Source organism: Melopsittacus undulatus, chromosome 8 (genome assembly GCF_012275295.1).
Source record: "Melopsittacus undulatus isolate bMelUnd1 chromosome 8, bMelUnd1.mat.Z, whole genome shotgun sequence".
NCBI lineage: Eukaryota > Metazoa > Chordata > Aves > Psittaciformes > Psittaculidae > Melopsittacus > Melopsittacus undulatus.
In genome coordinates, this window is record NC_047534.1 from 2,855,606 (window position 1) to 2,881,337 (window position 25,732).

The 25,732-nt window shown below is 47.9% G+C and overlaps 1 protein-coding gene across 3 annotated transcripts in view; it reads left to right on the forward strand.

The window, feature by feature from the left end:
• Positions 1-25,191, forward strand: part of TOM1L2 (target of myb1 like 2 membrane trafficking protein) — a 56,405-nt gene extending 31,214 nt beyond the window's left edge. Inside the window, exons 8-15 of one of the 3 annotated variants that reach the window (XM_005142346.3) lie at positions 627-760; positions 3,137-3,185; positions 4,174-4,297; positions 5,100-5,217; positions 7,149-7,224; positions 17,010-17,069; positions 19,581-19,617; positions 20,106-25,191. In XM_005142346.3, coding sequence (XP_005142403.1) covers positions 627-760; positions 3,137-3,185; positions 4,174-4,297; positions 5,100-5,217; positions 7,149-7,224; positions 17,010-17,069; positions 19,581-19,617; positions 20,106-20,248 — 741 coding nt within the window. In that variant the 3' untranslated portion in view covers positions 20,249-25,191. The remainder of the gene's footprint in view (positions 1-626; positions 761-3,136; positions 3,186-4,173; positions 4,298-5,099; positions 5,218-7,148; positions 7,225-17,009; positions 17,070-19,580; positions 19,618-20,105) is intronic. The other 2 variants (XM_034065209.1, XM_034065210.1) reach the window with 2 other exon arrangements.
• Positions 25,192-25,732: the final 541 nt, after the last annotated feature.

Below are 25,732 nucleotides of genomic sequence, written 5' to 3' on the forward strand. Positions count from 1 at the left end.
CATGAAACACTTCTGAAATAAACACCCTTGCTATATATCCTTTAACTTTTTCTTCTGAACCTCCCCACTGCCTCTTTGCAGTCTCTTGTCTGGGGACTTGCTCAGCTGAAGGGAACGTTTCTGTGTGTAGTTCAGTGTGCAAAGGCCTCATCTCTTCATGCTCCTGTTGCTTTGTGTTCACCCTCATGTTCTCAGTGGCTGGTAGGTTCTTTGTCCCCAGCACTCAGGGCTACTACAAGTGACTTTCCCTACTTGTCCATCTTTCAGTGTCTAAGGATGCTATTGCCAAAAAAAAGGCAGATTGAATTTTCCTTGAAAGCTCTCTTCTGGAAGGCTGTTGTATTAACATGTTTTATTCTTAAACCCCATCACTAAAATACAGATATTTATTTCCTGAAGTGCTCCGAGTTCAAGAAGAATCAGGATGTTGAATTGTAAATAGGCTCTCAAGGTTTTATGCCATCGGCTCTTGAAGGGTGTTTGATTAGATGTGCTTTTGGGTGACATTTAATCATGCAAAGATAAACTTGTCCTAGTGGTTCTCAGCTGGGGGACATGTTTGGCTGTGAACAGAGCTTATTGCTGGCTGTTTATCAGAATGTGTGTGCACAATGCGTTGCTCCTAGGAACTGAACCGGACCTGCAGAGCAATGCAGCAGAGAATTGTGGAGCTTATCTCACGAGTGTCCAATGAAGAAGTCACAGAGGAGCTGCTGCATGTGAATGATGATTTAAATAACGTTTTCCTCCGGTATGAAAGGTGGGCACCTTTTCCAGCAACTATTGACATTCAGTCTGGGTTTTCACTGTGTATGAGACAGGGCACTTGACAAGAGCTGACCGATGGGGCCAATGGTCCAATATAACAGAATGCAGAGAACCAAGGCACAGAAGGCATTTACAAAGTCTTTTTATGGTCTTTTGTGGTAAAATTCCCATTTCAGTTGTTTCTTTTAATAACTGTGATTTGGGGTTTTTGTCCTTGCTGCCGAATTTCTGTGGGGTGTATCCATAAGATCCAAGGCGATCTTGTGCAGAACTCTCTGAACCAGCAGAGACTTGAGTCTGCAAGTCCCTGTTGTGCAGATGTAGGGATGTGGGATCCCAAACAGCACAGCCACAGTCACTAATTCTGCTTGCTAGCTTGGGCTCTGCATGAATGCTTTTGCTGCTTAGTGAGGCTCCTGTGAGCTCTTCTGTTCTCTGAGCTTTCTAGCTCCAGTGCCGGTGCAAGGGGAGCTGTCTGAGGTGGGCCTGACCTTCCTGCATGGAGGGTTTAGGTTTTAAGTTAACACTTAAAATCTCAGAGAAAAGATTGGGCAGAGCTGGGCTGCAGGAATCATCCCCATGGGTCACAGGACTTGGGACACGTTAGACAAAGGCGCTGTCAGCCACATCTGCTGCAGTAGGTGACACGTGATGGAGCAGGCTTGGGAAAGTTTAATCTTCCCCTTAATGACAGGCCTAGGGTGTGAGGCACTAAAGAACACCCTTTGTTCCTTGCTCTTAGCACAGGGCTTTGTTTCTGAAGCCTTTAAAAAGAAATGAGACTCTAGATGTGTGAAGCTGCGCTGTCACGGTGAAGGCTGGAGAGGAGACTTCAGTGGCCTCAATTTTTGTCTTTGATTTAGCTGCTCGGAGGAGATCAGGGCAAACTTTGAAACAAATGCTGGCTTTTCAAGTGAAATGATGTGTGTTTCATGCACGAGCATGATTCTGCAAGTGGCAAAGTGGAACTGTCACCAAGGCTTAGTCTGTTCACCCTTATTCTCCTCCATCTGTGCCTTTGCTGACTGCGGCTAATGTGTTTGTAGTCATTATACACTGAAAGGTGAGCTGAGTGATGTTAGCAAGCTGTTTGTGCTGGAATAGCTGCACTGGTCTGAATGTTTCCATAAATCCCAGTTGCTCCTCTGCTATTCCAGTGGCTCCACATTCATCACACTGATTTCTAGTCTGGGTACCAAGCTCTGTCAGTGACTCAAGCAGGAGCTCTGGCCTTCACTGGGGAAGCTTTGGCTGTAAACCAATGTGTGGTTCATAAGCCTTTTGGTGAGAAGTATGAGGTGGGAGGTGTCTCAGGTCTCCAGCTAAGGGAGCTGGATTTCCAGTAATAGTAGACACCCACAGTTTCCTAAAATTGAAAATTGGGCTTCGGTTTGGTTCTGCTGCCTTTGAAGTCTGCATTTCCCTCTGTTGCATCCAGAAAAGGTTTTAGTTTGCTTGAGATTCCCTGTTGTACTTTGTCCATCTGGGAGCAAACCCACAGGATTATATTAATATCATGGTTTTGGTGAACAGAGAGGTTGCATGTGAAACTGCTTTTAAATGAGGGAAAAGTCGAATGTCTTAGAGCCATCATGATGCTCTTCCTGGGAAGGAAGGAGATTGAAATGGCCTCAGACAGGCCTTGGGAGGAGGCAGTTCTGCTTTTTGACTTCATGAAAGCTGTGGTCAGGTTTGCAGCCCCAAATGCCCATCTGAGTAGAGAAGAGACCAGATCCTGCCATTCTTCTTCCCCTAAGTAGTATGAGGATTTCCATGCAGCATCATTACTTTTCCTTCTTGGAAAGGACCAAACTATCTGCACGTAGGTTTTGACAGGCTTTGACCTAGGCTTTTAAGAAATGAATGTGCTCATTATTGTCTCTCTTGCCATGTGCTGCCTGGGCAGGGCTGTGCCTTAACCTGCATATGGCTTCTCATTTACATCGATTGCAGCAAGAGGGAGCTGTTAAGTGGGAGTCAGACTTGCTGCCGTGCTCAGCTTATTTAGCAGGGAGCATCAATCTTGCTGCAGTTCCTCCCGTCCCTTGGCTAACAGAATAGGCTGTCATGAAGCACTTAATGGAAGAAAAACAACCCAAACAACCCAAACCAAAGACAAATCCTACAGTGTTTTCCAGGCTTGTGTGTGCAGCAGGATGAGATCAGTCAGTTTAATATCCCCATTTGCCAAGGATGCAACTTCTGCATCTGTCCTCCCTTTGTCCTGGCTTGGAGTTAACACTTCCAGGGTTCCTTCTTGAACCAGCAAAAGCAGAATTCAGTGTCATGGCTTTGTTAAACTCGTGGTTTTCACGGTTTATTGGTGGTTTTGATAATCCATGTTGGTTTTTTGTTGTTTTCTGAACAGATTTGAGCGCTACAGATCGGGACGTTCAACACAAAATGCCAGCAATGGAGTAAGTACCTAAGTCCATTTATTATATCAGCAGTTACACCATGCTAGTATCACTGGGATCAGACCTTTTGCCTCTTCAGCCCTCTCTTCTGCCTGTAGTGGTGAAGTGGATACAGGGAAAAGAGCCTGAGGGTGTGCAAACCACAAGTGACAGCCTTTAGCTCAGGAAGCCCCTCCACTAAAACACCTGGGTTTACAGTCCTCGATGGGTTTTCTTTCCTCTAACTTTTATGGGTGCTTTTGAGTCCATGTGGACTTTAGGCATTCATAATGCCCTTAAGTACTGAGTTCCACAGATTCACTATACATTTTTATGTATTTGTGAGGGTATTTAGTAACTGTTTTGCTTACATTTGATCACTGTGTCATACAATGCCACTGGGCAGGTTAATTTTCTTAATGCTACTCATAAGTTTAGGAACTTCTCCTTTTTCAGCAGCTTCTTTCCAAGCTGAAGTATTACAGTTCTTATTATTCATTCAGTGTTCAAGATCCGAGTATGTGATGCATTCTTATGTGTCACCATCACATTTACTGTTCTGCCTTCTTCTAACCATTCCCTCTGTTTACTTTGCCTGGTTGATGGCTGTTCCACTGCAGACTGATGCAAACTCCAGCACAGGCTCTGCGTGGTAACTTCAGCCACAACAAAGAAGTTTTGCTTCTGAAAGCAGTTTATATCTAATGTGGAAGATGGCAGCAAACTCAGTTTGACTTAGCTATGTTGCTGGCCTGGTCCTAAAAGAGGTGGAGAACACAGAGATATCAACTAAATCTGAAGAGATGTTGATGACCTCCAGGAGAGCTTCTGTCTGTGCTGAGCAGTCAACCTGAGGGGTTTTTTGGTGGCTGACCCTCCTTATTCTGCATTTATCACTGTAGTGTCCAAGAGACTGGTCCATTTGGCAGTGTGCAAGGAAGTACCCATTATGTTTTGGTGTTGAACCCTCTGCCATGTGTAGATTGCTTTGTTTCTTGTGTCCCAACAGGTACTCAATGAGGTGACAGAAGATAACTTAATAGATCTGGGTCCTGGCTCTCCAGCTGTAGTCAGCCCAATGGTTGGAAACTCAGCTCCCCCATCTTCACTTTCTTCACAGCTTGCAGGGCTTGGTGAGTACCTGATCTGAAGAGTGCTGATGAACACCAGGCTCAATGCATGGACTTTTCCAAACCTAACAGGTCTGTTGACCATCATGTGCAGGCTGCTGGGCAATCTATGTGTGTGATTGCAGGAGCAAGTCTGGCAGTTGCTGAGATCCCTGTGACCAATGTGAACACCTAGTGCAAACCCTTATTGTGAACGTTCTTGATTCCTTTTGTACAAATAACACTTGAAATCTTTGGGTGAAAGGCTTTATGATACTATAAAGTGTTTTACATCAAATCAAACCAAAGTGTGCTTGATAGCATCACTCGATTTCACTGCAGGTTCTCCACTTCTTTCAGCACTGCACCAATATCCTATCACTTGTCTTGAAACTGTTGGTTTCAGAGTCAGTAGCTGAGAACTAAGAGCAGGAGGATCCCTTCTTCAGCCCAGCGTTTCAAAACTCTGTGGCAAGACTAATATCCATGCCCAAAATCTTGGACCATGTTAGTGAATGGGATAGGCCTATTCAAGATGGGATGGGCAGCAGATGCACATGAATTCCCAAATGTTGGCTTCTCAATGAGAAATAGTTATGGTGTGTGGCTTCCAGGAGGAATAAGACAATCTCTGTGTTTGTCTTTTAATGGATGCATGATTAGCAGCCTCCAGCCTCTTCTGGACAGAACTGCAACTGTAAACTAGATGGTATCTATAGCTGTCTATGTTGTTAATGACATCCTCTGTACCCTCTATAGTCATGGCAGTGGGGCTTGCCTATGGTTTGCTGCTTCACTGCTTTCCTTTCTGTGCCTCTCGTTGCAGACTTGGGTACAAACAGCGTCAGCGGCACACTCAGCTCTCTCCAGCACTCGAATCCCCGTGATGACTTCGACATGTTTGCACAGACAAGAGGCAGCTCCTTGGCTGAGCAGCGAAAGAAGTACGTGGAGTTTGTCTTTAGCACTGTTTGAGTCATGGGGCTGCTGTTTTCTAAGGGCATAAATCTGAAGCTTCTTGACTTTGTTCCAGAGAGAAAAAGTAGTTTTGGTTTATGTGTTTGTGCTTCTCGTCCAATCCTTATCCTGTTGGTCATTATTAGGATGAGCAAGTGGAGAAGTTCCTGCTGCTGTGGGCAGAACAGGCCAGCTGAGAAATGTTATTTGACTGTCACAGTTAATGAGCTCACTGGAAACCTGGAAATGTACTTGCCTATATTTCTGCAGATGCTTCCTCTCATAAAGGCTTGTCATCCCATCCACCCAGCCAGTGCTTGAGATACAGGAGCATAAGGGTCCTTCACCTGAAGGTCATGGATATGCTTTGGTGACTGAATTACTGTCATCAAGGGCTTGGAAACAGAATTACCATCCAGTTAAAGTCTCCCTTTGGCCCAGCAGTCAGGCTCTTGCAGGCTGTCAAGGCAGTGCAGCTTGCCTGGCTGCCATGCTATTCCTAATTTGTTTATATGCATGGGGCTTGCATCTCCAGAGCTGCAGAGCTGGCACTTTCAAGGGCATTTAACAGGTCACATTATTTTAATGTGAAATAAATCTAGGCACTTACAAAGAAATCCTTTGATCCCTGTCAAGTGAGATTCAGTAAAAGACACACTTGGGTATTTTTCTTTCATATATGATTTCTTTGCCTCCTGGTTTCAGTTTCTAGAGGATGTAGTAGCTACGAGCAGTTAGAACATCATCAGTATCTTGTCTCAAACTAAGAGCTATTGTTAAATAGCTTAGCTCAGACCTTAGCAAATTGGCCAAAACATGCCAGCTTGAGCCAGCAAATCTATCAGGATCTTTTATTTGCAGTTCTCAATATAGCTATTGGTCCTGCCTCAGCTGTAATATCCGTGTTGAGAAGACATGCTCTGCTGTAGAGGCGTGCATTACCACTGGAGATTTCAGGCTGAGAGCCCTAATGTGTAGTCAGAAAGGAGATGCATTGCAGAGAGATCTAATAGAGGTCCCTCTGTCTCTTGTGCTAAATGAAGCACGAAACTAGTCTTCCCACACTGCACCTCTATCTCATTCTGCGAGCTAATGGAACAAGGAGCACATATCAGTCCCTGATTGCACAAGGGAGGATTGCTATATCTTCCATGGGTTGTACGCTGTATAAATGGAGCAGCAGCGAGGCAGGGAAGATGTGAGTGTGACTTGCTGTGCTGTGTAGGTGAGAGCCTCTGGGTACTGTGCTCAGAGCCTGGGAGAAGCCAGCAGGCTGGAGGAGGAAGGGCTCCTCCTGCTCAGACATGCAGCTCCTCCCAGGGGCTGATTTACTGGCAGGTCTTAGCGTCTGCTTCAGCTCATGGCTCACCCCTGTGCTCTGAGGAATGATGCTCCTGCCTCTGCCCCCTGACTGCGACATGTCCCTTTTGTGTAGCAATGGAGAAGCTCTTTTTATGTGCTCTGCAAATAGTGCATTTATTTTGTATGCTTCACTCTAGTTCCTTAGTCCTTTCACCTGCCTTCGAGCCCCCCTCTCCTGCCTCTCCCCATGCATGTACCAAGGTCAGGCTTCCAAATGTCATCTTCAGAGCTTTGCAAAACATAATCTGTAATCTGGCCTCCTTTCATAGTCTTCTGCTAGCTCTTGGACACGCTTAGGGTGCCTTGTAACCTATTTGCCTTCCTTTCATAATGCTGGTCTTACTCTTTTTGCTTCAACACGCTTATTGAAACTGATGGATGGTCTTTATACAGCACACGCTCCTTCTCTTGGAATACACTTCATATGTTTGAAGTCTTGTTAAGAAAAAGAACATGCTTTCTGATTTCCAGGGGTGTAAATCAGAGCAGGAAGTGCATTCCTCATGGGTGACTGCTGGACTTCCTTCTGTTTCTATGGTCTGTTCCTTTCTTGCAGCGTGACATATGAGGATCCACAGGCTGTCAAAGGACTAGCGTCTGCCCTGGATGTTCGAAAACAGAACACAGGAGGGGTAGGTGGTTGCTCTGTGTTTCGTTATCTGGAGCCGTGCATGGAATCCAAGCTGTAGGCAGCTGCTTTTGACTGAGACTCCTCATTCTGTATTCCAGCAACATGCTAGCACTGGCTATTTTGAAATTGATATCTAGGAGCAAGTACTTGCACAGTAATGATCTCTAAAGAGCTGCTACTTAGCACACCAGCCTAAAAGAGATCATAATCAGAGTGGGTAAATTCTCCTGTGTTCTTGCAGCTTGCCTGCGGGGGTTCAGCTCTTTGACTGGAATCACTGCTGAAAAGAATAAGTGGGGAATGTCTTGTGAACACTGGTGTGAATTTGGTTTGGTTTTGCTTATGAAAGTTGATGCAGTCTTAATCTATTAGACTTTGCTCTAAGTGCATGGATACAAGAGCGAGTTACAGGGAGGGACTTAATGCTTCCCATGCTTTGCTACAAGTGCCCTTGCATGCAGTCTGTTCTGTCTGTCCCAAGGCAGGCTCCTGCTCTCTTGTGTGAGCAGAGGAGGCCCATGTGCTGTCACCTCCCAGCAGCTGATGCTAGAAACGTGTTTGAGAGCTTGAGCTTGGCCAGCTTTGGTGAAGGCAGAAGTGAAAAGAGCTTTCCAATCATCCCTCACCCCCTTCCTACCACCCTGCTTTTGAAACCTGCCCGGCTCCTTTGTACTCAGCTGTCAGTATGGAGATGATGGAGCGAGGTCAGAGCCTTTTCCAGCCTGTGCTGACCACTAGGGAGCACGGCAGAGCCAGTGTAACACACACACCTCCCTCCATGGGGAATTGCCTCCCCATGCCTAGGCTGATCCCGCCCTAGTTCTTTCCTAAGCTGAAATGGGAGCGCTCAGGGCAGCTGGCATGCCTGGCAGCCTGTGCTCTGAGCCAGGGGGAATTTGCTTTGGGAGCCAGCTGGGGTCAGATCCCAGCTGCCGCCTGCCTGGGCCATAGTTTAGTGGTGGCAGGGCTTCAGCAGTGATTCCTTATGGAGCATCCCCCCTCCCCACTCCACAAATCCAGCTGCTTGTTCCTGTCCCTGTCCTGCTGCAGAAAGTGTAATTTATAACCCACGTCAGCCCCGTGACCAGTGACAGCAGTGAGGGAAAAAGGGGAAGCATGGGAAGGCAGGAGTACATTAAGGTAGGAATGAGAGGGGAATTCCTGAAGCCAATGTGACAGCCCAAGCCCTCAGTATCACCGAGCTGAGTTATTGGCAGCTGGGAAAGGATTTGAGCCTCTCCTCTTTGTTCCTGGAAAAGCAAAGGAGCCTGCATTTAGCTACTGGTCAAGGGGCCGTATTCCCCTTGGTGGCCACAGGGTCGTGTCCTTAGTTATTAACACTTTTGTTCTCAGCCAGTTCTGCTTGAGGCCCTGATGGGACGTGTCATTCACACCGGCTCTGCCCCAAGTGGTGTTCAGTTCAAAGGGCTGTCTCTGAGCTAATCTGATGGTCAGAGTATTTTCTGAGGCAGAGGCTTTATGTGCTGTGGAACTCTGGGCTCTGAGGTGTTGCAGAGCCTTTCAGCCTCTTTTCAAAGGTCCTGCTGACTGCATCATGTCATCAGAATCTCTTGTTTTGAAACGCAGCCCTTGGTGGGTAAACACTGCTTTGTGCCAAGCGTTTGTGAGGCTTGTGGGTGTCTCTCCTGCAAGGAAATTAAACCCTCCTAAAGTTATGTGTGTCAAAACCCCCTGGCAGCGCTCTGTAAACAGGCAACACGCATTCATTTGGGTCGAGAGCTAAGTTAAGAGCAGCTCTAGGGAGGAGCCAAGAGGTTCACAACACATTCTTCACACATGTCTTGTTCCAGGGGTAAAATCCAGCCCATCCGGCGCTCCGAATGCAGCCGTTCTCAGAATGGTCTGCAGGGAGAGGGCTGCTCACGTGGCATGAGCTGGCTTCTCATATGATTTAGCAGCTGGAAACGAGAGGAGCTAAAAATAACAGGTTTTCTTAATATTGCTTTTCCATGTTGGGAATTGCTTTCGTTGCCGCAGAGCGGTTGCGTGATCACGACTGGGAGGAGAGGTGGCCAAGAAACAACCCTCTGGTGTTACCCAGAGAGGAGATGAGGTTGGAGTGGTTTTGTGCCCCCCTTATTTCACAGCACAAGTACTGAAATGAGATGTAAAAGGTTGCAGCTGATTCTCCATTGTGTGTGGAAGGGGGGCACCATGTATATGGGTGTTGTATATAACCACACCAGTGGCTCTGCTGAGCTGGCCCAGTTCTACCAGGGCTGGTGGGCTGGGATCACTGTGCTCTGTCCCAAGCAAGCCCTTCTGGAGCTGGAGGTGACTCTGCACCCATGCCCTGGCACAGAGATGAGATGCTGAATGACATTGAACCATCTTGGGAGTCTCTGTGTTGCTGTGCCATGCAATCTGCAACCGAACATAGTCCTTTTAACCTCTGCTGCTCCTCAAGAGGGGCACTTTGAAAGGTTGCCAGAGCACTGCAGCAAACTGCTTTACTTACCCTCCTGCTCAGCACCATCAGTAGAGCTGTCACACTTTGAGGTTGGGGCTGAGATCAAGCAGGTAACTAGGGTGTGCTGCAGCTCTCAGCTTCATAAACAGGGGACTGCACAGTGTGTAATACGGGTGTTTCCAGTCAGTCTGATTTTAGTAGGTTGGGTAGCCTGCATCTTCCTTCTAAGATGACAAACATCAGCCTCACTACTAGTCAGTGACATTGGGTTTTAATATCAGTGGGGAGGAAGTGCTCAAATACCATGAACTGTCTGTAGGAAGTGCAGAGGTGAGGGGGAGGCCTGGCCCTTCACAGAGCTGACAGGGAGCAGAGGGGGATGCATCTCTGTCTGTGGGTTACGTGTATGTGAAGTTTTTAACTTGCTGTTCTGTTACTTTATCATGGGTTGTTGCTGTGGTTTCTTTCTTTATGGACCTTTCTGTTCTCAACACAGAGGAGAGGTAAAGGTGGGAACTCAGACATGGAGCCCATAGACAAGTGGCTAATTACACAAGGAATGGTGAGGACTTCACCAGTGAAGCGATTCCTATTGCCCACCCCAGTCCCTTCACCTAGAATAACCATCCTCCATTCACCTCCTGTCCTGCCCTACTGAACCGCTTGAAATCAGACAGTACAAGGAGTTTATTTCCTACCTACATCATTTCCTGGGGCAAAGGGAAAGATTTGCACCAATTCCTGGTTTATGCAGGCCTGTAACCAACTGAATCATCTGTAGGATCCCACATTGCCTTTGGAAGAAGCCTGGGGATCCATTTGGTTCCTTATACTGTCTTGATTTCTTGATGCAGTATCCACTTTTCGAGGGATAAACACAAGTCTCCTGGATCTTGTCCATAAAGAGGACACATCCTATGTGTCCTTAAAGCAGCCTTTTCTGGTAGTGCTGAAGTATGTGGTCTGGAATAAACATATGGAAGTTGTAGGGTCATACCTAATGGAATGAATAATGCAGGCATAGTTCTGTATGAAAGGAATGGGAGAGCTGCTCCCCACATTGCCTTCTTGCACCCCACTGGCATTGGGATTCAGACTCCAAAAGGTACAAGAGTGTTTCTGGCTTGAAGGATTTAATTCCCATGTCTACTGATGCCAGTGCTCTGAGAAAATCAGGCTTCTGAACATCACGGAATCTGTGCACATGTTGACCTTGTTTGAAGTTGTCCTTCATCAACAGGCTCACAGAGAGCAGTTCAAAAGCCTGCTTTAAGTGCAGAAGTCAGGGGGAGGTAAAAACCAGCCTCAGCTATGCCTTAAAGCCAAGATCTAAGGGCAGTTTTGTGTTTTTGGATGCCATAATCCATCATTTGAAGCGTTGTTTGAGATTAGTACCAATGATGTGACTGTACAAACTCCCTCTGAAGCAGTCCTGGCTGGGGCTGAGCTCAGTAAAAGGCACAGTATAGAATTCCCTTTGGGCTAGGGTGCACTTGCAGTGCAGCCTGTGGGGCTGGGTGTCAGGAGGCCTATGGGGCAGGGATGCCTCACTCCAGGGAGAGCCTTGGTTATCCCAGACCAGGCTGCCCAGTGCTTATGAAGAGAAACATCCCAGAGAGCTTTAAGGCTGAGAAAATCCAATATCAAATAATCTGTGAAACACTTTGTATTTATTCCTTTAGATTTAGGGCTAATACAGGTGATTCCTATTGGGCGGGTGAGGAATTCCTCAGGTGTTTGCATGCCATTGGACGCGTGCATCCATCCGGTTGTATCTACCTGCCCGTGCAAGCACCCAAAAGCGGTGCTGTGCCTGCAAGCACACGTGGGTGAACCCAAACTGTAGGTACCTGGCCTTGGGAGCCAGCATTTCCATTTGGTGCTTGTCAGAGCCCCCAGCTCAACACCAGAGTGAAGAGCTATGAAGCGTGCAGCCTTTGCTGTGCCTCTCATAGTGTTGACTGTAGTTGACAGAGGCTCTTGCTGCTCAGTAGCTCTGTTGCAGCCTTGAATGTGCTGTGCTGCTGTGAGATGTTCATCCATAATGAATAACCCAGTGATTTAGTTAGTTCCTCTTCTTTGCCTTTCCACTGTTTACAAGAGCGGGGAAGCATGAAATCGGCCCCCCTGCTGCTCCCACCACTCTTACCACTGCTTTATTAAGAAAACAAAGACAATATTCCTTCATTGGCTTGTGGTTATTCAGCCTGGAAAAAGGATACTGCAGCATTCATGGAGCCATATGGATTTGGGGAGGGAAAGGGATCTGACTGTCCAGCCAGTCGCTGCTCTTACAAACCTGTCACCTTGTTTGTATGCTAAATGTGAGAGAGAAATGCCTAAACCAAAACTAATGATTAACTCTGTTGTCCTCTTAACTGGCTGTAGTTCTTAACCATATTTATTAATGTGACTTTGTAGCATTTGCAATACCAGTGGAATAATTAGCATCCCAGGTATGGATTTGATGTGCACATTTCCTTGGTAGCTTGTTGTACTTGGACAAGTGTCAGAGGGGTGAGCTGACATTGCCATTAGCTGTGCCTGTACAACACTGTGACCACTGAAAAGGCATCCTCCCCATGCCAGAGCATCCCTCGTGATATGTTTTATATCCCAAACTGTGATGTTTTAGCTTAGGGTTGAGTTCTTCTCACTCCGTTTCTGTGCATCCCAGTTCTACCAGCACACCTTTGTAGAGGAAGGCTCACTCAGGGCTTTGCATACTCTCTTGGCAGTGTTGCTTCTGTTTCAGCTTCACATACAGCTCAGTTCTGCTAACAAAGGGTTGCCAGGACCACGGAGACACAAACCACACCTTTATCCATTCCAGCTAATGCAGACAAAGTGATAGCTATAGAAAAGTGTGTGATTCAAATGTGATTTAGGGATGGCACCTGAGCTGTTCCAGTGATGGGTCTGTTTGCAGTGTAAGGTCTGGGTTTCTGCAAGGGAGGTGTCATACAGGGGTTTGTATCAGCAGCTCATAGGCGCAGCGTAAGGCCACCACATTTTAGTGCAGGTAATTCCAGTTCCTTCTCATGAGTTTGGGCAGCAATTGAGATGTAATTGTTGGAATCATCTGTCACCCGCTCACATGCCAGATAGGTGTTTGTAATGAAAGTGAGAAGCAGGTGTTGCTTAAGCCACCACATCAGGGCAGGTGTTATTTGGGAAGAATAAAACTGAACCAGAGGTCACAGGAAGTGATAGGAACAGCCTTCAGCATTGCATCTCGACCACCAGCAGCTGGAGAAGAGATAAAGATATGTGGGTAAAGAGTAAATGAAACCTTTGTTGAGATGTTGTTGGTCGGTGACAAAGTGGGATGCCACTATGGGCCTTCAGTAGAGAGATAGGATCTAGGATGTGGAAATGCCTTGGTTAACATGAGACTGTTGAAATGCATCATCTTGGAGGCTAAAGTGCTTGGGCTGTGGACAGATAGAGAAATAAGCACAGGAAGATCTCATTTCTTCAGTGTGGTAAGACCCCTCTCCCTTTTGAAGGCAAGCAGGCTCGTTCCCTTGGTCTGAAGACCACATAGGTTTCATTCCCCGTCCAGCCATGGCATTTTATGGAGCCACTTTACAGGGACACCCACATGAACGAAGGCTTTCACTGCCTGGACATGCCATCAGATCCAGATGGGCTGGTTGTTGTACGGGCACAACAGGCTGTGCTGGGGAGCGAACCGCACCTGAGCTCTTGCTTTCCCTGTCTATGCAGTGTGCAAACACAGTTCCAAGTAATCAAGTAGCTAATTAAACCCTTACCTATAAAGTCAAACATGTTCTAATATTGAGGCCAGGCAGCTATTTCAAGATTACAACAGCTTTAAATAGGTGGTAAGACTAGTAGTAAGCTGGAGTAGACTGCTAGTAGGCATCTTAGTGCTCATTCTGCTGCTATAGGAATGACAGAGCTCTCTTTACTATTGCTAACTAACGGGGGGGGAGTGAATAGCAACTAACCTAGTGTTGGTGTCAGCTTTGTTAAACACCTAGAAGGAAGTGGAATTAACTAAGCTACTACAAGACAGTAGTCTAGCAACAATTAGCATGAACCTTGTTAAACATTTGAAGAACATTAATGAGCTCACCTAGAAACCTGAATTGTCATTTCATACCTGCTTCTTTTCCAGTGGGATCATCTTTAATAGAAATAAAATGTGATGGTAATAACCTTACACTGTCTTTTTAAGGGTAGAATATTGGATTATATGACTTCTGAGGAAATCTATTGGCAATACTCTCTGGCTTTTGACTGCTAGTGAGAACACCAACACGATCTTAGACCGAAATGAAACCTCGAATTCCAGGTTCCTATGGGTTTTGTGGGATTGAGTGCTTCCTTTTGTTCTCCCAGCCTTCCTTTTCCATTTCCCTTTCGGGATTGTTGAGATGATCCCATTAGTAGGATTTTCCAAAGACGAAATAGAAAAGGAACTTGAACATTGAGCCCAACGTTTCATTCGAGCCAGTTCCGCAAAGGACCCAAAACTTCCATTGACTTTGAGTGTAGACTCAAAGAAATCACAATATTGGTATAAAAGCAGCTCTTGCAGCCAACAATGACTGTCGAGGGAACTGTCTTGCCAAGACTCAGAGCTTCACTAGACCGTGCATGTTTGCATAATCAAAGTATTAACAAGAGGCTATCCCACTCTGGAGCCATTTCCATGCAGTCTGTGGCTGCCACTGCTGTTTGTTCCCAGCAACTGTTGTTTCTTTTTAACGTGTAAACCAGCTCATTGATTATTTGCCATTGCTCCTGTTGTGCTGTAGGGGATTAGTTTGAACAAAACTCCCCTCCACACTTTCCAGTTGAGGGCTTCTGCAAAGGGGAAACCTGCCAAAGCCACAAGAAACTGGCAAAAGCCAAACGTCTGCGTGTGGCCACTTTCAACTGGAATAGAAATGGTGCAATCTTAAAGCATGTTAAAACTTCCACTTACTCTGGAGAGTTCCCCCCTTCTTTCTTCTGGAGCAAATTAAACCTGAGACGTTGAACCCATGGTTTATGGGGGAACTGGGGCTCCGACTGCCACAATAAATTGTGTTTGAGGAGGGAAGGAGCAATAGATACAAACCCTTGGCACTTGTGTGGCGTGCTGGAAGGTAGGGGAAGCTTTTTAAAAGGTCAGTTCTGAATAGCAAAAGGCTGACGTGCTCAAATGTTTATCCTGCAGTTCTCTCTGTGGCTTATATATGACCTGTGTGAGAAGTGTTCTTGCACTTGTGAGGTTTGTGTTTGTTATATAAGATAGGTCTGTCTGAAAGTGGAATTCCTTTCTGTCTTCAAGCCTTACAGAACACAGCAGCACAGACTCCTGTACTGCCGAGCTGCTCTTCCAGGACTCCTGTAACTCAAGAGTCCATTCCTTGCTCAGTCATCTGTCCTGTTTTGGGGATAACTGAGATTTGAACTGTGTTCCTTCCAACACAGAGATTGCATAATGTACTTTATAGAACAGCTGCTCTTATTTTATTCATAGAAAAGCAAAAAAACCCTGCTATTTTCTTCCTCCCTTCCATACACATTATCCCATCCTTAAAGAAACCTTCAACTACCTTTCATAGCAGCTCTGAAGGCTGCACCTCCCAAAGCATCCCTTATTGTGTTCAGCGTTAAGCAATGCAGGAGAGAGACAGCAGGGAAACTTCTGCTGGAGTTTTTAGGTTGCTGTAGGCTGAATAATTCCATTGCTTTGTATTTCTAAAGCTGTCTTCTCCAAAGCTGTTAAACCAACAAACCAGTCCTACAAGATGCAACTTGTCTTTGGGAAGGAATGTGTTGGCAGATGTCTGCAGAGCCCGCCTCTTGTTAATGGCCACCTTGCAGTATGTGCATGATTCAGCTCTCCACTGCAAGTTAAAAAGGAGCAATTAATCCTTCATCTGGCCCATTCCAAAGGAAAATGCAGGAAATTCTTTTCTCTTTGGGGATCTTCATGTATTAGCTGACAGCAAAATGACAACTTGCACCTCTCACCCTTCTTGGATCTGTCCCGTGCACTTTGTCCAGCAGCCTGCAGTCAGAGCCAAGCCATCATCCCAGTGCCTCTCAGTGGGAGATGCTTTGAACTGAGCCCTGGATTTCCCCTCCTTAGACACAGCTAATCCACCTTCACAGACCTCACCTCAAGCAGGGGCTTAACCAGTCTCCTTAGTACAAAGGGCCACTTGGTTAGGAGAAAAAGGCCAGGTAGGATGGGGCTTGGTTTAGTGGAAGGTGCTCCAGCACAACTGCTGTGCTCTGCCCTGGAACCTGTGTCTGACTTGGCTTTCCAAGTGTTTTTCAGGTTGTCCTCACGGGATCTATTGTGCAGTTTTCCTGTTTACTCCTGCAGCCCTCAGTTGTGTTGGAGCAGTGCAGCTAAGTCAGGAAACTCTACACCTCATAGGCAGTAATTTCCCTCTGCTGACCCTGTTGCCTGTAGCACTTTGTGAGATAACTTCAGCGCTCAGCATGCTGCTGTCATCGTCACACAGTGAACTGTGAGTGGTTTGTCACAGGAGGAGATGCAAACCTTCCATGCCTTTTCATTACACCATCTATAGCAGCCTGACAATGAGTCGAGGGTGCTGTGCTGTGCATTCCTTCTGTACGCACGCCATGAGCTGCTGCCCCATCCTCCTCCTCCTCACCTTCACCTTTGAGACTCCACACTTTACACTGGCACAGGTTGGATCTGCTGGGAGAAGGTCATAGAATATAGAGAATATGGAGCTGGGACAGTTTTGCTTTAATCCAGTGTGTTCAGTGATATGGAGGGAGGAGGAACTGGAAGGAAACAGGACTGTGTACCCTGAGCTGTGACTGCCTCCACCTGCAGAGAGAGCCAGACTGTCCTCATAGGAGTGCTGCTGAACACTCTGAGCCCCTCATTTTGCTAACCCTTCACTGTGCCTAACACCCATCGTCCAAAACAAAAAGGTGCAAATTTAACCTTTCAAAACCTAACTGAGATCCAGTATTCTACCCTTAAAAGCTTTCCACCACCAAGATTAGAACCATCAGCCCATCCTGATGGTTTTAATACGTGGTCGAGAAGTCACGCTGGCATCAAGTCACGTCGTTCCCCATAATCTTCTCTTGGGTTGTTTTATTTAGCCTTGTTGTTCATCATTTCCTTCCCTGAGTGTTTCTTTATTTAAAATGCCATTTATATTTTGTTGCCTTTTTTTCCCTTTTTTGTGTTTTTTTTTCCTTCCAGCCCATCTTACACCTTTGTTTTTGTTTTGTTCTTGGTTTTGAATCTGATTTCTGGCGTTTTCCATCGCTCTGTGGCCATGATTGTGGATGTGTTTTGGTTTTTGCCTGCCTTGCTGTTCTCTCGCTGCACTCCCTAGATCCCTGTTGCACAGTCCTCTGTCATGGATGACATTGAGGAGTGGCTCAGTACCGACTTGGTGAGACTCTTTATATTTTCCTTTTTCACATGGGCACTTGTACACATAACTGTCAATGCATTGCTGGTACTTCTCTTCATAGGAGGCAGTGAAACTTCCAAATCATACAGCTTATTTCCCATGGACAGGAATAGCCAAGCAGGAGGAGATAGGGTTGTCTTCAATCAAAATGTTTTGTTCATTTCTGAGTTGTTTCCTTTTCACTTCTCCCTGTTAACATCACACACACCAGAAATGATGTGTTTCTGGTCCATGTACAGAAAAGCATTTAAACATGTGCTGAAGTTTACCTCTGTTCTCCATGACTTAAAGCACATGTTTAAGCTTGGATGGTAAGTACCTGCTTATATGGAGGCCTGATTCTAAGAGATGCTGGATCAGGGCTTAGCCTCCTTTCAGATCCAGATGTCTCTGTTACATTGGCAAGCAGCAGTGACATGGTTCATAACAGACTTTGATAAATCTTTAGCATCACTTCAGTGTTTATAACTTTCAGTTTCTCCTGGCTGATTATTGTCTGGTGATTATTAAACAAACCAAGCACAGAACTAAAAGTAGCTTTTCCCTCATTCTGGAGTTTGTTTTGCTGTCCCACACGCAGTGGTTTAAGCAGTGGGACAGCTAGCACACGTTTATTTTGGTCTCTTTGTTAATGTAAGCATCTGACTCAAATTAACCAAGTGCTTTTTGGAGACGGGTGCTGGGTCACGTTTGAGACTTCCTTTAAACATGGCTTTAGTGAACTTGAACTGTTTCCTTGTGCTCACCATGTCCCTAAGGATCACAGGGTCCCAGAATGGTTTGGGTTGTAAAGGACCTTAAAGACCATCCAGTTCTAACCCCTGCTATGGACCCCTTCCACTGGAGCAGCTGCTCCAAGCCCCTGTGTCCAACCTGGCCTTGAGCACTGCCAGGGATGGGGCAGCCACAGCTTCTCTGGGCACCCTGTGCCAGCACCTCAGCACCCTCACAGGGAAGAGCTTCTGCCTAAGAGCTCAGCTCAGTCTCCCCTAGATCATCTCCTTCCATTCTTCCACCTTCAGATACCATCCCTATGTAACTCCTTAAGGTCTCCCCCAGCCCCTTGCTATTGCTCAGCTCCTCACTGGGAGTTCAGGCTCCGCTCCCTGGCTCTGGCAGCAGAGCTGCAGGCATGCTCCAGCACGTCAGCCCAGAGGAGCTGCCTGTACTGAGAGGAAGAAAGAGCCTCCTGCTCTCCAAAGCCTCCTCAAGTGCTTCAGCAGACTCTGGGTTTCAGTGTTTTGAGCTTGGCACTGGTTGAATGTCCCTGGTGTTCAGCTGCAGGTAGTTTGTTCAGGCCTGGGTCCAGGAAGTCATTTTCAAATTGAATCACAAACTGGCCTCATTTTGTTAAAGAAACCCAGGCAATGTAGCACATCCCCTCTGCTTAAATAATGCACTCTTTGCCATTTAAATGGATTTAGCAAGAGCAAAGATCTCATGGAGAGATCTCATGGAGAGATCTGGAGGTAGCATCCCCCTGGAACTCTTGCTCAAAGAGCAAAGCAGACAAAGTTTGGACTGGAGTTTTGGGTTTCACTCTGTGTGTCCCCAATCCTGTTTTTGTTCATGGTTCGTTTCAGCTGAGGAAGTTACATATTAGGTTGTCTAATTATTACTGACTTCCTTACCCTTTTGGGGGTACACTGGGACAAGCAGTACCTCTGCATGTGGAGCAGTGGCTGCTGCATGTTCCTCTAGAAACCTCTGTAATAGAAAGCCAGTTGATTGTAGGTGGCTGTGCTGCTGAAGGTATTAAAAACCCTTGTTAAAGCAGGGTATGGAGAAAGACTTCTCTTTAAAAGCAGGTTTTCAAGGAGTATTTTCATCCATCTTTAACATCCCGATGGATTGACAGGGATGCCACATCCTTGGACTCTTAATTTCCTTATTGAAGCACTGGTGAAATGCACCCAGCTGGGAGAAATGCACTGACCCCCTGGCATCCCATGCTCATGGACAGCATCCTTCATCCAGCCCACCCTAGGCTTGTCTTTGTACAGCTTGGGCACCAGGAAAGCTGCTGGATCTTGTGTGAAAGCTAAACTGAGCTCCTGCAGGAGCAGCGCTGGCCTCAAACCATTCTGTGACATGTGTCCTTTAGCAGCTAAAAGTGCATTTGATTTGAAGAGACAGTGCAAACCACAGTCCTGACTCTGTGACGGAGATGTCATCTTGTACACGGTTTGTGTCACTCACACAGCTCACTTCTTGACCAGACCTTACTGTCTGAAGTGGAAACAGCACTGGCCCAACAGGGAAGGTTAGCTATCCACCAGCAATCTTCAGTAGCATCTCTAGTGCTCATCCTCTTGCTCTCCAGCACAGGCAAATGTCACCATTGGCCTCCCAGTGTGGGAGACGTGTGATTTCCCCAGGTTACCATGTGGAAACAAGTGGTGGAAGCTGTCCAGTTGCATTGGATGTGTGTATTGGATAACAGTGAAGGTGCAGCCTGTGTGCTCACACCCCTTTTTGTTCCCATTGCAGAAAGGAAACGAGCCAGAAGAAGGAGTGACCAGTGAAGGTAAGCAGAGGTGCCCGTGGCTGTGGGTTATGTACGCAGCCTGAGTTGTCTGCTCTGATCCCTGCTGAGATGCTGACTTCTCCCAGCCTGATGTTCCCCAGCAAATGCTTCTGCACTCAGAAAGGTGGGAGGAAAGCATTGCAGAGCAAATGAAATGGTGTAAGGAGCCCTCCTGGCTGTAAGTGCTCTCCTGCCATCTCCCTTGGCTGCGCACTGCGTGTGTGTGCCAGCAGGAACGCGTCCCCAAGCTGCTCAGCCCTTTGGAATGATGTTCTCCAGCTTCTGTCGGAGCCGACAGCATAGCATGGGATTGATTCCTCTGCTGCCTGCGCTGGGGTGTCTCAGAGGACACTGAACCCTTTCCTGAGGAAGTCAGGCTGTACAAGAACGTGTCCCTGCCAATGCCAGGCGTTGGGATTTGGGTCCCTGCTTCCCTCTGTCTGGTTCTTACCTGTTTTCCCTTCTCTCTCTCCTGTTTTGCCTTGCAGAGTTTGACAAGTTCCTAGAAGAACGAGCCAAAGCAGCAGAGATGGTTCCCAACCTGCCCTCCCCTCCCCAGGAAACCCCTCCAACAAACCCTGCCAGCAGGAAAAAGCAGGAGCGCTCCGAGGATGCCCTCTTTGCACTGTGAAGATCGCTCTCTGCCACCCTCCCTCCCACCCCTGTGCTCTGCAGGCCAATGGCTCCGTGCGGCCACTGTCCTCCCACGATAACAACGACCTCCTTCCTCCTGATTTCATAGATGGCTTCTCTTTCCCTCCCTTCCTTCTCCTCCCCAAACAACCCCCCCCCACGAGCTGACTCTTTCTATTTAAGTCCAACACTATTCCTGCCAGACCACGGTTCTCCAGCACTCGCTTAATCCCCTCCTTCCTATCCCAGCTGCACAAAACCAGCTCTTGATGCTGAAAACCCCTTTAGAATGCATGAGTACGTCACACTGCGTTGAAACAAAAGCCCAGAGGGGAGAGAGCAGCCTTGCCCTTCAATTTATGGAGAGGGATCATCCTCTTCTGTAGGCAGGTCCTGCCAAGTCGGCTGCTCTGTCGATCAGCTTGTCATTGACTGAGCTGGAATGTTCAGGAGGAGAGTGTCTTTATTTTTAGATGAAATGGTAATGGATTGGCTTTCGTGTCGGATCCGACAGCAAGGAACAACTGTTCCCCCTTTCAACATGTGCTTCACAAGTGAAAATCCTTTACTCTCCCACTCACACATCCCTTGGTACCATATGGTGGTCGCTCTCCTCCACTTTGTATGGTGCTTCGGATTCTCAATCTCACAGGGTGTATTTTTGCCACCCCCCCCCTTGTGTTTTATCTGGGCTTGCTCTAATTTAAAAGCAGTCTGTTGGCCATGCCCAGGAGCTCTGGCAGTGGGTGAGGATGAGAAACCCAGCTAAAGGGATGCTGGAAGGTCAGTGCATGAAGCAGTTTGCTCTTTGGGAGAGCATTCTCACAGGAGCGCTTTTCCCTACTGTGTTTTCCTTTTGGAATAGCCAGGTTGGGTTTTTCCTTACCTTAGATTGCTCCTTCAGTGACTGTAGGACTGTCTCAGCTGCTGTAAATAACATCTCTGCAGATGGAGGAGACGTGTTCATGGACTGGGTGTGAACTGAGAGAGGTTCCTGGATTCCCTGCCATGCCTGCTAGGATAGACATGCTGGGTCTTGGTGGTAGGTACGAGACAAAGAGACAAACCTCATAGAAGCTTGAGGGAGATGGTTACCATGGAGGGATTGCCTGTGCCTGCCTGTGCTGGAGGTGAAACTCCTCATCTCCTTCTAGGTTTGGGCCTGAGAAGGTGTTGGATGGTTGTGGCCGTGCTGCTTGTATTGGAATGTCTTTTGATACCTCTGCTCCTTTAGTAACTCCCAGCTCCTGTGGGGCTGCAGTCTCCTTCCTCCTTGTGCAAACAACCTTATTATTCCCTTGCTTTGCCAGAGGCATGGCTGAGAGTGCAGCTCTTCCCAGCGCTGCCAGAAGGGATTCCAGCCTGTGTGTGACAGGCAGAGCTGGAGCAAGCAGCTCCAGCCATCACTGTGTCCCCCAGCATGTTCCTTGGTAGGAAGCCAGTGGTGCAGGATGGCAGGATCAAAGGGACAGCTGAGCACGGCATGGCAGGGAGAGGCACTTTATCAGATGAACACTTGTGCAGGCAGCAGAGCTCCAGCCTCCTCTTCCTCAGGACACTGTGGGCAACCAGCTGCTGTGTCCGGGCTCAGCATGTCCTGGGATGCTGATGTGTGCTGGGCTCTCTCGGAAGCTGTTCTGCACCAAGTTGTGCTATAGAGAGCTGAGGTGAACGTGAGAGAAGCTTTTATCAGAGCATAGTTATTTCAGCTCCCATTCTCCAGGGTACAGCATGCCCTGGTGGGCTGTGACACAGAAAACCTCTTACCCAAGGGCCTGGCTGCAGCACTGATGATCTTTGAGAGGTCACATTAACCTTTGGTGGGAAGTGTTTGGTGCAGGATTCCCAGGTTGTCCCAGGTCAGGTGTCGCTCCCTGCTGTCCCTGCTTGTCTCTCCTCCCTCCTGCCCTGCCTGCATCCTCTTCCAGCCACCCCCAGCCCTAACCTGGCACCTCCCCACTGCTCCATAGCTGCTTGTGCAGAACGTAGCATGGCTTGCAAGTGGATGGGGGGAAAATCGGCATGAGGATGGAGACAGCTTAGGGACCAAGCTGCCTCTTCTCCCCCCTTGCTGGCCCTCTCCCTTCCATGTTTCTCTCTGCTTCATCTCCATGGCTAATGGGAAGCACCAGGACTGTCTGCCTGGCTGTCACCTATGCGCTGCCATGGAGCTGCCCTCGCTGTGTAACACAAGCTGAGCCCAATGCTCAGACACTGGCTGCCAGCTCCTGCCTTGCTGTGACACGTCAGATGTGGCCACAAGCTTCTGATCTGATTTCAGGCTGTGTCTGCTGATTGCCTGAGCTCTGTTACCAGCACAGGATGACTTGGTGCCGTTCCTGTCGGCACAGAAAGCTCTGTGGGCGTTTTAAGTGCGTATTTTCCCTTCTAAATCCTTGAAACACATTGACCCTGTAAATGGCCACATCAGGTGATTCTAAGCATGTTAATCCAGCTTCCCTGCCAAGCTGGAGGAGATAATCGCATTGCTCAAGCTTGGGGACATTGTCAGATGATGCTGAGTGGCAAGGATGTCACCGAGCCCCCTGCAGAGCCCCACAGCTGCGGATTTGCTGGCCCTGCTGCCCCCACCCCTAAGCAGAAAGGGATGGGGAGGTGTGTGCTGTTAATGCTGGCTGTTAATGCTTGCTGTCACACTGAACCTGAACTGGGACTTGAGGTTCTTGGTTTAGAGGGAATCTGGTCCCTTTTGGAGCTGTCAGGGGCTGCTCCCTCCCATTGGGGTGGAAAAGAGGTGAACTAAGAAGAGGGGCTGAGGGGACATGGGGAGCGTGTGTTGGTCCCCACTGACGCCCTGCATTATCCATAGGGAAACAGGGCCCCATTTGCAGGGGGTGGTGGGACAAGCAGTGGCTTTGCTGGAAGTGGGGCAGCCCTCAGGAGATGCTTTCCATGGGAGCTGTGTGCTCAGCCTTGGGGCAATGGCTGAAGGTCCTTTTGGTGATGCCCTTATGGGTCTGGTACATTTGGAGCCTGGATCCACCAGACCTGGCACCCAGGGCTGGAAGGGGCTGGAGTGTGCAGCAGGATGGATAGCTGAGCCCAAACCTTAATAGAGCTTCCCTAATGTCCTGTATCAGGATCTCCCTTCTTCCCCATCCTCTTGTGGTCTATGGATAACCTGAGCGCTGGAAACCATGTGAGGAAAAGGGAAGGGGGTTTTCACTTCAGAGACCAAGCTCCTGATTCCTTCTTCCTTTTGCTTTCGCTCCAAGCACTTCCTCTGTGCGAGTGGGCAGGGGACTCGTGTGGCTCCGATGCTTATGAGAAGAGGGATGGAGCCACAGCCTGATCCACTTCCCATAAGCGAGAACATCCCTGCGCTTTCTAGGCACGTTAGGAATCACAGCTTGATGCTCAATGACACTAAATTATTATCAGGGTCCTTTGTAAGTTCTAATCCTCTTTTCTTCTAGCTCCATGTATTTATTTTTGTCAATATATATTCTTTTTCCAGGGTGTTTTTTAACCTCTTCCGTTAACCCTTCATGTGCTGAGATGTAAGAAATCAATGGTTCCTATTTAAATGCATCCTTTGGGGCGGGTTTTTAATTGTTATGTGTAGATTTCAGCTGCCTCCTTGGCAGGTGTAATAGATAACCCTGTGCTGTACAGATGTTTAGGGTGTTTAGCGTGTAGGTAAGGCTCATAGGAGAACTGCTCATAACAACGTAGCTCGGTGTCTCTTAAAGGGAACAGCATCAATGCAGAGACTGGTCCTTAACTGGGACCCTCTGGTAGCCTCCAACATACCTTTCCCCTTCGGATGATCCCAACCTCCATGTCTGAAGCACGCTGATGGAGTCAGCTCTGCCATTTCCACACCTCCAGGCTGCAGAAGGGTTTTAATGGGGGTTTCCATTCGTTTGCCTTCTCTTGCATGGGATACAAATGGTTGTTCCCACTTTTAAATGGAGGACTCGGCAGAGCTGCCTGCGGTGGCGAGATGTTTCCCTCCAGTGGTGGAAGAACAGATCCAGACCCGAGGCGGGGGTGATGGGCCCCATAAGCAAGCGGTGATGGAGGTGGGCCCCAGCCAACAGAGCCTGTTCCTGCTCCTCTGTATTCACTGCTTTCCCCTATGAGGACAGGACATGCAGACTGGGAGAGCAAACAGCAGCAATCCCACCAGTCTTGTTCATGGGGTGAGTTGTGGGACTGCAGTGCTGGTGCTATCTGCATCCAGCTCAGTCACTGTTTACCTCCTCAGCACTAACCACAAGCCTTGAGGAGCCCACCCTGGAAAAACCCAGCTCAGGACAGTTGTTTTGATGGAAATAATGAAGCAGGCAAACAGTGAGTGGAGGTAGAGCTGCCTTGGAGGTCACCCTGCAGCTGCTATGGGGGCACCCAGACAGCAGCACAGCAGAGGAGGTAGGAACACCACTTCCCAAGCACCCAGAGGTGATGCTGGTACCCATCCGCTCATCCCACCGCATCCCTCCATGCACTGGTAGCAGGTTGCTGCTCCATCAGTGGTGCTGGTTCTCTTTAGCCCATGGCAAACCCTACAGCCAACTGCCCACCCTGCTCTTGTGTTTTTATGAGTACAAGCTCCTCATCCTGTCCATGGTATCATGAGCTGTTGTTACCCCTCCAGATGTAACCTGTGTCATAGCTGCTCTGTATATTACAGCTGTAGGCTTTCCAGATAAAAGTGGATATTTATTTACTGAAGATACTGGATATTTTTGTTTGGGAATGGGATAGGGGAGGGGAAAAACTGTTCCAAGAGATTGCAAAGGGAAACAAAAGACAAACCCAACACTAAAACGTTGCTGTATTCACGTAGCAAGTGTTGCCGTTAAGGACAATACAACTGTATTAATCTGCCGTTGTTTAACTTGCTCCAGAAATCATCTCTACTTTGGTTCCTGCATGTGAGCTACTCCAATAAATACACTACTGGTGTGACTGGGAGGATGGTGTCCATCTGTCTCTCACGTCCTGGTGTCTCGCTCTGCTTCAGTGCCCAGGCTGGACCGCACAAGGGATGATGAGCAAGGTGGGAGATGCACATGGTCTGTAGATGCTGTTGGGTGCCCATCAGGTGGCAAAACACAAGGTGGGCTTTGGGGAATCCGTGGTTGCCCTCAAATGACAGAGCCCTGGGTCTTCAATGGCATCAGCAGCAGGACCAGGGCAGGGATTGTGCCCATGCACTGGGCACTGGGGAGGCTGCACCTCAAATCCTGTGTTCAGCTCTGGTCCCTTCACTGCAAGAGGGACCTTAAGGTGCTGGAGCAGGGCCACAGAAGGGCAATGGAGCTGGTGCAGGGCCTGGAGCACAAGTGTGATGCGGAATGGCTGAGGGACCTGGGGGGTTCAGATGGAGAAGAGAAGGCTCAGGGGGGACCTGATGACTGTCACTTGCCCATCTCACTTGCCACCCTCACTGGGAGGGTAACTTCAGTTCAGCATCCTTGGTGACCTAGAAAGCGCTGGGTAAGGAGCTGTTGTG